The following is a 13,791-nucleotide window of genomic DNA, read 5'->3' on the forward strand; positions in this document are numbered from 1 at the left end:
TGACTGACTACACTCCAGCAAGGGCAACCAGCCTTAGTGATGCTGAATGTATTTGCATTACTGACTGAAACCTCAAACCCCACTCGGTTGTGAATACTATGCATGATTCCAGAGGATAAGCAGCTGGGTGTGTGCTAAGAGTCTGCTTCTACACAAAAAAAATGGCTCACCCTTTCCATCTAATGCAAATGTGAAATCTCCAGAGCAATACGCAATAAATCTCTGCCTGTAATTCCTCTTTGCACACAGAGTCATGTTTTCATATTAGTCACAAAACGAAATTTCTTTGCCAATTTGAAAGCACACTTACTTTTCTTTTTTTTGGCAAGTGATAAACACTTTTACAGACTGACACATCTTGAATCCACTTTTCAGATTCTGAAAACAGAACATGTCCAAACTGCTTTTTCAGACCAGCACCATGTGTAACCTGGGTGACTGACTACACTCCAGCAAGGGCAACCAGCCTTAGTGATGCTGAATGTATTTGCATTACTGACTGAAACCTCAAACCCCACTCGGTTGTGAATACTATGCATGATTCCAGAGGATAAGCAGCTGGGTGTGTGCTAAGAGTCTGCTTCTACACAAAAAAAATGGCTCACCCTTTCCATCTAATGCAAATGTGAAATCTCCAGAGCAATACGCAATAAATCTCTGCCTGTAATTCCTATTTGCACACAGAGTCATGTTTTCACATTAGTCACAAAACGAAATTTCTTTGCCAATTTGAAAGCACACTTACTTTTCTTTTTTTTGGCAAGTGATAAACACTTTTACAGACTGACACATTTTGAATCCACTTTTCAGATTCTTAAAAAAGCACATGTCCAAACTGCTTTTTCAGACCAGCACCATGTGTAACCTGGGTGACTGACTACACTCCAGCAAGGGCAACCAGCCTTAGTGATGCTGAATGTATTTGCATTACTGACTGAAACCTCAAACCCCACTCGGTTGTGAATACTGTGCATGATTCCACAGGATAAGCAGCTGGGTGTGTGCTAAGAGTCTGCTTCTGCACAAAAAAATGGCTCCCCCTTTCCATCTAATGCAACTGTGAAATCACCAGAGCAATACGCAATAAATCTCTGCCTGTAATTCCTCTTTGCACACAGAGTCATGTTTTCACATTAGTCACAAAACGAAATTTCTTTGCCAATTTGAAAGCACACTTACTAGTCTTTTTTTTGGCAAGTGATAAGTACTTTTACAGACTGACACATTTTGAATCCACTTTTCAGATTCTTAAAAAAGCACATGTCCAAACTGCTTTTTCAGACCAGCACCATATGTAACCTGGGTGACTCACTACACTCCAGCAAGGGCAACCAGCCTTAGTGATGCTGAATGTATTTGCATTACTGACTGAAACCTCAAACCCCACTCGGTTGTGAATACTGTGCATGATTCCACAGGATAAGCAGCTGGGTGTGTGCTAAGAGTCTGCTTCTGCACAAAAAAATGGCTCCCCCTTTCCATCTAATGCAACTGTGAAATCACCAGAGCAATACGCAATAAATCTCTGCCTGTAATTCCTCTTTGCACACAGAGTCATGTTTTCATATTAGTCACAAAACGAAATTTCTTTGCCAATTTGAAAGCACACTTACTACTCTTTTTTTTTGGCAAGTGATAAACACTTTTACAGACTGACACATTTTGAATCCACTTTTTAGATTCTTAAAAAAGCACATGTCCAAACTGCTTTTTCAGACCAGCACCATGTGTAACCTGGGTGACTCACTACACTCCAGCAAGGGCAACCAGCCTTACTAATGCTGTATGTATTTGCATTACTGACTGAAACCTCAAACCCCACTCGGTTGTGAATATTGTGCATGATTCCAGAGGATAAGCAATTGGGTGTGTGCTAAGAGTCTGCTTCTACACAAAAAAAATGGCTCACCCTTTCCATCTAATGCAACTGTGAAATCACCAGAGCAATACGCAATAAATCTCTGCCTGTAATTCCTCTTTGCACACAGAGTCATGTTTTCACATTAGTCACAAAACGAAATTTCTTTGCCAATTTGAAAGCACACGTTTCTTTTTTTTGGCAAGTGATAAACACTTTTACAGACTGACACATCTTGAATCCACTTTTCAGATTCTGAAAACAGCACATGTCCAAACTGCTTTTTCAAACCAGCACCATTTGTAACCTGGGTGACTGCCTACACTCCAGCAAGGGCAACCAGCCTTACTGATGCTGTATGTATTTGCATTACTGAGTGCAACCTCAAACCCTTAAAGTATTCCTTATTTTTACCAGTACACCTTAATTTATCGTGAAAACATAGTCCATATTATTTTACATGTTCCTCACATTTAAATTTCTCCCAAAACAGAAAATGATAAACACAACTTCAACAAAAGGAATTCCATTTCTATTATTCATTTCTTAATTTACCATATACATCCCCTCTCAAACTCTAAACTCACCTTTATTTAAAATTAGTTAGTTGTGAAAGAAATGTGGCACTCAAACAGCAGATTATCAGAGCCAGGATCTCTGTTCTTTACACCTCTCTCCTCTCAGCAGAACCAGATAATGGCAAACTTTCCCTCTCTTTTTCCACACATATACATGTTAATTTCAAATCTCAGTGCTTCCCCCTTTTTTTCAAATGTAATCACACATTTCTATTGGTTGAAAACCAACCCTTTTCCAAAAGTACCCTTCCCCCAACTTGACTTCTGCCTAGTACCCTTCCCCCAACTTGACTTCTGCCTGCTACCATAGCAACAGCTCATGGAACACTGCTGTGTGGAGTTAGGTCAGAAGTTCACCAAACAATGTTTCAATTCCACAGAGCAAGAGTGCTCGACTTTTCAAACCTAACAGCAAATCCATAGTACTGTTCTTTGGTAACACATTTTTCTGTACCAATACAAAACATGCTTCTATTAATTTACACATACAGCCTATTTTTTATTCTAGAATGGTATGAAACAGCCAATCAGTTCTTTTTTTTATAAAAAAAATTTGTATGCCGCCATTTCCAAACTGTCATTCATTTCTTTTTACCATTCTACTGAATTTCACCTCCTGAGTGCATCCAGTTCTCCTTTGAAGATGTTCACAGTGTGGATTGTAGGGCACAGCTATGTCTTCTGGAGTGAAAAGTATGCAGAGAAAACAGATATGGTGAGAGACCTTGCTTTGCCAAATGTAGACATTAAATGGATTGGGCAGAGAGGGTTAAAGTGGCACCAATTGATGCCATTGGTGAAATCCTTCATGCAAATCCAACACCCTGACCTCATAATAGTGCACTGTGGTGGCAATGACCTAGGCACTTTGACTGGGGTAGGTCTGGAAATGCTTATGAAGGACACCTTTGCACAACTGTTTTCACTTTTCCCTAAAACTGCCTTTGTCTTTTCTAACATATGCCAAAGGCAAAAATGGAACTGGTCCAATCATTTTTGTCCGCAGATTGACAAAGCAAGAAAGCACGTCAACAAATCTGTTTCTGCTTTCCTCAGAGACTATGGTATGGGTTCCATTTACCACAACAACTTGCGTTACGACATGCAAGACATTTATAGAGGAGATGGTGTGCACTTCACTGATGAAGGGAACAGAGTCTTCCTCTTGAACCTTAGACTCTGCATCGGTACTTACTTGTAGGTACCACTAAAAAATCAAATCACTTCATAAACACAACGGCTCTTTTTAGAGCCCCCTAATATCTAAACTCTTAAATCTGAATTTCATTTCTTTTTTTTTCTTTTTTTTTCTACCGTACGCGTACGTTGAGCTTACCGTACGCGTACCCCGCGATTTTTTTTAAAATCAATAAATGTTTTCTTTGTACTTTTCTGTCCTTCTTTGACCCCTTTACAAATGTTAGGGGGTCTGTAACTCTCTCCCTTGCCCCCTTTTCAAGATATCACCCTTTTTGTTCTGAGTGAAACACACGAAATGGCGGCCGCCGCTTCCTGGTTTCGACCGATTCGAATGTTTACTAAGATCTAACAGCCAATCAGAATCGCGCTCGCGCACGCCACCGTACGCGTACGGTAAGCGCACCGTAAGCTGGCTCAGATATATATATTGATTTAAAGGCTATTTTCTCTGAATCTACTGAACAGATTTACACCAAACCTACAAAAGGCACTTCCTTGACCTGAGGACTACCTCTCTGCCAAATTTCAAGTAATTCTGTTCAGCCGTTCGGGCTGTAGCTGTGTCTAAAGGTCCTATGGAAAAATGCATGGGAAAAACGCGTTTTGGGACCCCCCTTTTATCTCAGCCCCCGCTTGACGAATCCCCCCGAGACTTTCAGGGTAGGAGCGGAGCGTAGCGCCCCACCTATTTTGAAAAATTCGCGAGGATTCGTCGACCGGCGCCAAAGTTATTCCAAATAGAATGTTGCGGATTTCCTATGGAAACGTGGTCCTAACTAGAACTACCTACTGGCGACCACCAGTAGGTAATATATATATATATATATATATATATATATACACACACACACACACACACACACACACACACACACACAGAATACCCAGTACATAATATACAAAACACACGGTGTGAAGAGAATACAGGAAGGCAAAATAAATAACACTGCCTTTGACAGTAATAAATAAATTTTGAAACATCATCACTATTGTAGGTATACAAGGGTCGACAACGGGGAGGCGGGTGGGTCCGTGAGGAATCCACAAGCAGATACTGTATCCACCAGTAAAAGCGTTACCTAAGGTAAGTAACTTGTTCTTCTGATGGATACATCTGCCAGTGGATTCTTCACCTTGTGAAAAGATTCCCACAGCAGTCCCACTCCCGGAGGAGGGTGTCCACCCTTCTATACCAGAAAGTCCTGAAGGACGGAACGAGCAAAGTGTCCATCCCTCCTCACCTCGGAATCCAAGCAGTAATGCTTCGCGAAAGTGTGGAGGGAGGCCCAAGTTGCAGCTCTACAAATGTCCTCCACAGAAACACCTCTAGATAAGGCAGATGTAGAAGACTTTGCCCTGGTAGAATGAGCCCTTCTACCCTCTGGGAGTTCCTTACCGGCCAAAGAGTAACATATCTTGATGCACAAGACAATCCATCTGGAAAGGGTGCGCTTGTGCACTGCTCTGCCTTTCCTGCAGCCAACAAAGCCCACGAAGATCTGGTCATCCACTCCAAAGTCTTTAGTCCTATCGAGGTAAAAGCTCACCGCCCTCTTAGGGTCCAAGCGGTGAAGCCGCTCCTCCTCCTTGGAAGGGTGAGGGGAAGGATAGAAGGTAGGAAGGGTAATGGACTGCCCCAGATGGAAAGGAGTTACCACCTCAGGCAGAAAAGCAGCCCTGGTCCTGAGAACCATTCTTTTAGCATGAATGGTCAAGAACGGGGGTTTCGAACTCCGGGCTTGAAGCTAACTTACCCTCCTTGCCGAGGTAATGGCAATGAGAAAAACTGTTTTGAAAGACAACAGCCTTAAGGGACACTTGTGCAAGGGCTCAAAGCGAGAACCCATCAGGTAAGTTAAGACAAGATGTAAGTCCCATTGAGGCACAATAAAGGGAGTAGGCGGAAATTTGTTGGTAAGGCCCTTAAGGAACCGTAATACAATAGGTGACAAACAAGGACGGCTGATCCAGCAAACAAAGGAATGCCTACAAAGCCGATAAATATTCCTTTACAGTAGCTACAGCAAAGCCCTGCTGAGAAAGAGCAAACTGAAGGATGTTGGATAAACGAGCCCTCAAAGGGTCAATAGACTTCTCTCCGCACCAAAGAACAAATTTAGACCACCTATAAGAATAGATAGATTTAGTGGAATGACGTCTGGCAGACAAGATTACATCTACCACATCAGGTGGGAGAGAAAAATAATTCAGGTTGCCCCGTTCAATCTCCAGGCATGAAGGTGTAAGCTCTGGAGGTGGGGGTGTAGAACCTGCCCCTCAGACTGCGAGTGGAGGACTGCCCTGAGAGGGAGACGGAGCGGAGGGCACGAGGAGAGGTGGAGAAGATCTGTGTGCCACACCCTTCTTGGCCAATCCGGGGCGATCAATATGACTTGGGCCCAGTCTTGGCGAATCTTCCTCAGAACCCGAGGAATCAAGGGTATGGGAGGAAACACGTAAAGGAGATGTGAGTCCCACCTCAACTGAAACGCGTCCCCCAACGTTCCCTGCATCGGATACTGGAGACTGCAGAATGACGGGCAGTGAGCATTCTCGTGAGTGGCAAACAGGTCCACACGAGGAGTTCCCCACATCCGGAAGACGTGACGAACCACCTCCGGATGGAGCCTCCACTCGTGGTCGGCGGAGAACTACCGACAGACTGTCTGCACACACGTTTAGAACCCCGGCCAGATGATTTGCCATCAGACAAATCTGATGATCCTGAACCCAGGACCAGAGACGCAGAGCCTCTCTGCAGAGACAATGCGACCCCACTCCTCCCTGCTTGTTGACATACCACATCGCGGTAGTGTTGTCCGTCAGGACTTGAACCGACTGACCGCGAAGGTAAGGGAGGAAGGCCTTGAGTGCCAAAAGTATCACCCGCAACTCCAAAAGGTTGATGTGAAGCAACCTTTCCTCTGGAGACCAAAGACCCTTGATCACCAGATCTCCCAGATGTGCTCCCCACTCTAAAATGGATGCATCCGTTATTACTGTGGCCACCAATGGAGGTAGATGGAAGGGCTTTCCTTGTGACAGATTGCCCTCCAAGCGCCACCAAGACAGATCCGCTGCAGCTTCTCCGGAGATCCTGACTGACTCCCTGAGATCTCCGTTGTGCTGATACCACTGCCTGCGGAGGCACCACTGGAGTGCTCTCATGTGCCAGCGTGCATGGTTGACCAACAGAATGCAGGAAGCAAACAGACCGAGCAGACTAAGGACTGGTACGACCGCTCCATTGTAAAACAAGGGAATCATTTCCTGTATGTCGAGAATCCTTTGAGGAGGAGGGAATGCCCGACACACAGTAGTGTCCAGTACAGCCCCTATGAACAGGCTGCGCTGAGAGGGCACCAGGTGAGATTTGGGTACGTTTATCGAGAAACCCAAATTGTACAACAGCTGGGTTGTAACTTGCAGATGATGAAGCACCTTCTCCGGCGACTCCGCTTTGATTAGCCAGTCGTCCAGATAGGGAAAAACTGGAATCCCCGATCTTCTGAGATTGGCTGCCACCACTGCCATCACCTTGGTGAAGACTCGAGGTGCAGTAGTAAGACCAAACGGGAGGACCGCAAACTGATAATGTTGCGACCCTACCGTAAAACAAGATACTTCCTGTGCGACTTCAGGATGGGGATGTAGAAATACGAATCCTGCAAGTCGATAGACACCATCCAGTCCTCCTGTTGCAGCGCTTGAAGAACCTGCGCAAGGGTGAGCATCTTGAAATTCTTCTGCTTCAGAAAAAGGTTCAAGATCCTGAGGTCCAGGATTGGACGTAGCCTGCCATCCTTTTTCGGAATCAGGAAATACCGGGAGTAGCATCCCTGAACCCTCTCCTGCTCTGGAACCACCTCTATTGCACCTTTTTTTTTAGTAACGTAAGGACTTCCTCCTGTAGGAGAAGAAGGTGGTCCTCCGAGCAAGCACCTTGGCAAGGAGGGTAATTCGGAGGGAATTCCCGAAAGGGAAGAGCGTTCCCATTTTCTACAAGATCTAGAACCCAAAAGGTCTGTCTTGACCGATTCCCAATCTTGTAGAAAATGGGTAAGCCGGCCCCCACAGGACCAACATGATCCAGAATGGTGGATCTAGGGCTGCTTTGCAGTGGTGGGAGGGAGGAAGAGGAGGAAGAGAGCTGCCGACCTCGAGCACGACCTCTGATCCTGCCTCTGTAGCTCTTATACAGGGTATTCTGTTGCTGCTGCTGGGGCTGCCTGTAGGTCCGAAAGGACGACCCCCCCAAAGCCTCTGTATCTCCTATAAGAATAACCCCTAGGCTGTGTCTGCAGACCCAGAGATTTGGCCGTGGCTTTGTTTTCCTTTAATCTTTCCAAGGCCGCATCAGCCTTTTTACCAAACAGCCCAGAACCGTCAAAAGGCATGTCCAGAAGCGTTGCCTGCACATCAGGGGAGAACTCAGATGATTTCAGCCACGCACTCCGCCTTGTGGCGACTGAGGAGCCCATAATTCTGGTGACAGAGTCCGCAGTGTCCAGGGCACTCTGGATAAACTGACGCGCAGCCGCCTGAGTGTCTGACAGCACTTCATTAAAGTTCTGCCTGTCCTCCTCAGATAACTTAGGAGCCAGCTGTTTAGAGCAGAATCCATGAGAGCGTGGATATAACTGCCCAAGGGACAGGTGGCATTTGTTGACTTTAAGGCCATACTCGCCAAGTAGAAAACTTTCTTGGCCGTCTGGTCGAGCTTTTTAGAGACCCTGTCACTAGGAACCTGTGGAAAGGCCCCGGAAGACCTCTGAGCAGGCAGCCTGAACCACCAGACTTTCCGGATTAGGATGGGAAGTAAGAAAGTCTGGATCACCTGGAGCCGCCCTGTACCTTATAGCTACAGTCTTAGAAACCGCAGGAGCTAAAAAGGGCTTTCGCCATACCTCCATGACTGGTTCAGTGATGGCCTCATTAAATCGAAGTAAAAGCTCTGTAACGTTGGAGGGAGAATGCAAAACCTCAGTAAGGATGTTAGGTTTGAATTCAGCAGTTGGTAGCTGTAAATCCAAAAGCTCCGCTGCTTTCCTAATGACCGTGTGGTAAGGAGCCACATCTTTAGAGGGAGTATCAGCTAGAGGAGTAATCTCCCATTCTGGTGACAAATCTAGGCCACTAGCCTCCTTCAATTCTACAAACAAGTCATCAGACTCCATAAGCTCACCCTCTTCCATCTCTTCAACCTGGTACCTTTCTTTGCTCCTCCAGAACCCTTTGTGCTTCTCGCCAGGACCTAATCCTCAGGACCGGCGTCGGCGGCGCCGCAACCGATGGAGCCGGAATCGAACACGGATCCGGAGGAGCAGTCTGAGTCGAACGAGGTCGAGCTGGAGCCGGAGAAGATGGAAGCGGCGTCGATGTCCTCGGCGCTGCGAAATGCCAAGACGGCGTCGCTGGGAAAAAAGGCATAAATGGAGCCTGAGCGTAGGCTTGAGGAACCCCCAGATTAAAAGCCATTGGACCCGAAGGTGCTCCAGAGGGGTACATCGCTCTCGTGAAAACGCCATACATTGCATTTAAATAATGCGATGGGTCTTGTCCCGGGCCTGGAAAGGGGGGATAAGACTCAGATTGAGGCAAAACCGGAATTGGGCCAATCGGCGCCGACGGTGGAGCCAGCTGAGTCGTAGACTAATAGGGAGCCAGAACTTCTTCATCCGGAGCCGGAGAATGCGTCGGTGATGGAGCTGGAGAGTGCTCCGGTGAAGCCGCAGGCGAGGTCAGGCAAACAGGAGAAGCAGGATTTGAGACGGAGAGGGAGAAACATAGTCCTTACGACATCGAGTAAGCAAAGTCTATCTCGGAGCCGCTTCCTTATCCGAACGGCGTCGAGAGCCATGCCTCCTCTTCTTTTTATGCTTCTTGGACTTAGAAGCATGACCCGCCGTCGACTTCGACCCCGACCTCGATCTGGAGCGTCTTCGACCTCTCTTCTCTTTTTTCATCCTTGCTATAAACAACTTAGCTTCTCTTTCTTTTAAGGCCTTAGGATTCATCTTGCGGCAGCAAGAGCATCCCTCGACGTCGTGATCCGACGACAGGCACCAGACACAATCCTCGTATGGATCCATGATGGACATGTGCTTACTGCAATCTCTACACGGCTTGAATCCAGACTTCTTCATCGACATCTTTGAACAAGACGCAAGAAGAAAGAGAATTGCCAGCAGAAACACAAAGTAACTAGCCAAAGCTACGGAGAGTCCCAGAAAACCGTTAGCGTCGACGGTGCGGAAAATAGGGAACTGATGTCATCACGCCAACGAGGTCCTCTTATGGATCCAGTGACGTCAGCGGAGCCGCGAGCGGAGCCGTGCTTCTGTGACGTCGTCCTCGTCGGCGGGGAGACCTACAAAAGTTTCCGAATGTTGCTGGCGCAGGGGATATTCACAAGGTGAGGAATCCACTGGCAGATGTATCCATCAGAAAAACAGATATAAAATAAAAATAACACATACTTTGTTTTCTTTCCACCCTCCTTGTGCATTACAGAGTGTGACTACAAGACCACGGTCCCAAAAAGGTCCCGGGTTTAGAGAAATTCTTGTAATCTCTTGTAAGTGTGCTTACACAATTGTGTTAGAGTATATGGATACTACTGAGTTCCAGCAGTTGGCATGTTACTGGGGGGTCAGAGATTTGGCATGTTCAGTTTATTATATATCATTTGGAACACGAGAGAATCCTGTTCATTTGTTTACTTTAGCGTAATATGAAAAAGGTTCACAAGGACTTTTGTTTGTTCTCTCCAGCAGGAACAGAGTAGAAACAGGATTACCGGTAGAAGATGTACACTTAAGGGTCAATGTTGACGCACAGGAAAGAGGAAAAGCTTTCCTTGAGGACTGTCTTATATGGGTAGACAGGATGTCGATTTAACTGTTGTTTTAAGGAGTCATGGTATATGTAGTCCATCTGTTAAATGGTAATCTTTTATTTTTGGGCTGCTGAGCAATTAATTAATAAAGGAAAAAAGCATAATCTTCACCTTTGTAGTAAGTTCCCTTTTGGACCCACTTTGGTTCTCCCTTAGTTTTGCGCATTACATGTTTTAAGCTGACTTTGCTTTGCACAGTCACACATAGCCAATCAACCATCATTCGCGGGTGGATGAAGCATTTAACAGCACTCGACGGTCAACCTATCATTATCGACTCCACGAAATCCCTAGGAACAACTCTGGTTAAAAAGCTCAATATGCAGAAACACATCAGTGCTGTGACTAAAGGAGCACATTTTCAGCTGAATACCCTGAGAAGACTGAAACCCTTCCTTCCCCGCTAACGACGGGTACAGGCTCTAGTAATCCCCAGAGTGGAGTATGGGAGTATCGCTCTCTGTGGTCTTCCCAGATCGACGACAGGCCCGCTAAGAGCCTCAATCAACGCAGCCGCCAGACTCGTCACAGGCTCCAAAAGAAATTGTCACATCCCCCCATACCTTCTAGCCCTCAACTGGCTACCTTTTGAGGCCAGAATCCATCTGAAAATCACCTGTATGACACACAAGGCATTGCATCACAAAACCCCGAGATACCTAGCGGAGAAACTGGTACTATCAGGTGGTAACAGAACTTACAGGAGCTCCTTTAATCTTCTACTGAAACCACAAAGGTTTACCAAGAAGAAAACATACAACTGAGCCTTCTCAGGAATGGCTCCCAGGATTTGGAATGCCTTGCCCTCAGAAACAAGACAGAACCCATCTACGTCAGGTTTCAAAAAAGAAGTGAAATCGATTCTCTTGGCCAAATTCACTTGAACTATTGAAACATACGTTATATATATGCTAGTCTGTTATAGCTACTGCTTCTGTATTATTCTAACCTATACTGTAATGTTTATTTCTTTCACCTATACCAGCCATGTAAAGCGCTCTGATACCCGCAAGGGTCTTGTTCGAGCTATATAAAACTCTAAAAAATAAAAAAATAACAGATTTGTTTTGTGCCATGATATAAATTTAGAAATAAATACACTGCACATGGTATTTATTTTTCTTCTAGGGATTCAGTCTGAACATTTCATACAAGGTCGAGCAACATGGTGTACTGTTTTCAGTGCCCGTCAGCAACATCATCTAATGTTTTAGACTCAACAATGTAGCACAGCTGCTGCTTTCTAACACAGGAGTACTTATCATATAAGCTATGAGCTGCCCCCTTGGAAAGCAGAGAGGATAATTTCAGTAGAGAGAAAAGGTCTTGGAACGGGCGCATTAGCCTTGCGTAAACTGACTATACACTTATGATGCGGACCACCTAGCTACAAATACCAGGTATGGGATCTGGTGCTGATCCCAGAGATCACTGATATATCCCTGTGCTCACACGGTAAGGGTAGGCCTAGACAGATGATTATATCATTTGCCATGGTAGGGCTCTTCATAGTATACAGTTTGCTAGCAATGTTAATTACTCTGCTTAGTTGTATGTTTTCTAATCGCAGCACAACTGCTTCATAATAGACTACGATAGTTACAATAAATACTGTAAACTTTCTCCATGTCTATTTTTTTTTTATTATGGGTGCGTACGAGTCAGAAACGAAAGGTGATGATCTGTTTCTAGTTGGGGACTTGAGGGTTATGTTCTAGATTGCCAAATTACCTGTTACTCTGGGAAGGTTAGGAGTTCAGGTGAGGCACTGTGAGCTTGGCGGATTTGGGCCCGCAGGTACTGATGTGGAAGAGAGACTCAGTCCCTACATTCCAACGTAGTGTTATCCCAAGGCACAGTTCTGTTTCTAAACAGAAACCATGCGACATCTGTGTGTCCTTAATAAAATTTAACCTTTCCTTTATCGCAGCTCGGAATTTTTACATTCCTTTTCAATCACAGACCTACACAATGATCTGGCAGCTAGTCACACGCATGCATTCTTATTAGACAGTAAGTTATGAGTTGAAATTAACATCAGGCATCCAATCACGGATCCCAATAGTCACCTCTTCCCATGCCAGAGTTCCTCCACATTATTTAAGGAACTCTAAAGATGAATATGTCTGATCTACCAGCCTAGGACATATTTACTCTCGTGATTAAAAGTAGAGCTCCAACTTTTAATGTCTGGATGGTCCTTGGGACAGACAATTTGTCTGCTTAGGTCATCCCACACAACTTTCAGTTCCTGTCTTTCTAATATGCTGACCTTCTGTGAAGAACAATTTCTACAAACAAGAGAACTTGTACTTAACCAGCATCCTATTCCCAAGCCCTTCCATTTCATATGAAGAAATGGTTAAAATAAATTATCGGATTATTGTGCTCTGTTACTAAACCCTCTCCACCCCAGTCATCCCTTATTGAATGACTGATTTTTGTCAGCATATTATTTTTTGATTAAACAGGTTATATTAATTTTTAGTCATCAAGATGCATCAGTGCTTGTTACTCCTGTATGTAAGTTGTTACAATATTCATTAAATGGCACAAAATTACAGGAAATGCCAATGAAAATGAGGATTTCACTTCCTCAGGAGTCCTGATCATCTGGATAGTTTACTACATCATCAATGCTGAAAAGAACACATCTGATGAAAAAAGTATATGTACTTACGCGCTCAATTTCTTCTTTTTTTCTTAAAATTACAGCAGTTCTCACATCTGGTGTGTTCTCAGCCACTTCTTGTGCCACAGTAATGAGCAAATCTTTAAGGTCAGTCCTGTTATTTGCTTTAATATTGGCCTACGAAACAAGAAACATACATCAAGTATAATGGGGTTACCCAATGACCCTCAGGACCTGGGTATCTGAAATCTATGCTAAAGTAGGTTCTGTCAGGAGTAAAATTATTACTTTAAACTTGTCATAAACATTTATACATGAAGAAAGAACACACCTAGTTTGACGTAATCAAAAGGAATTGTATTAGCAACTTAATTCATTTTTCTTTTTACAATTTTATCTGGTGGTAACAGTCAGGCTGTCACAGAAAACACAAAATTGATAAACAATGCAAGGTAAACTAATCTGTGATAAGGGCATCTAGAAGTGACAAAGTGCTTTAAGTGAATAAAATGTATACAGTGCTGTACAAGATGTATCTAAAATGTTCATTCAGTAGACATAGATCCTTATGCACTTGAATCTCCAGTCCATACCCAGTTCTGCTTTTCACGTGGAGTGGAGAGAG

The 13,791-nt window shown here is 44.6% G+C and overlaps 1 protein-coding gene across 6 annotated transcripts in view; it reads right to left on the reverse strand.

The window, feature by feature from the left end:
- Positions 1–13,791, reverse strand: part of LOC146871272 (uncharacterized) — a 777,218-nt gene that overhangs the window by 14,964 nt on the left and 748,463 nt on the right. For 5 of the 6 annotated variants that reach the window (XM_085650739.1, XM_085650741.1, XM_085650731.1 and 2 more), the window contains exon 7: positions 13,215–13,343. The exons of the other annotated variant lie outside the window; for it this stretch is intronic. In XM_085650739.1, the coding sequence (XP_085506865.1) occupies positions 13,215–13,343 (129 nt within the window). The remainder of the gene's footprint in view (positions 1–13,214; positions 13,344–13,791) is intronic. 6 annotated transcript variants of the gene reach the window in all.

This window comes from Triturus cristatus, chromosome 1_1 (genome assembly GCF_964204655.1).
Source record: "Triturus cristatus chromosome 1_1, aTriCri1.1, whole genome shotgun sequence".
NCBI classification, from domain to species: Eukaryota; Metazoa; Chordata; class Amphibia; order Caudata; family Salamandridae; genus Triturus; species Triturus cristatus.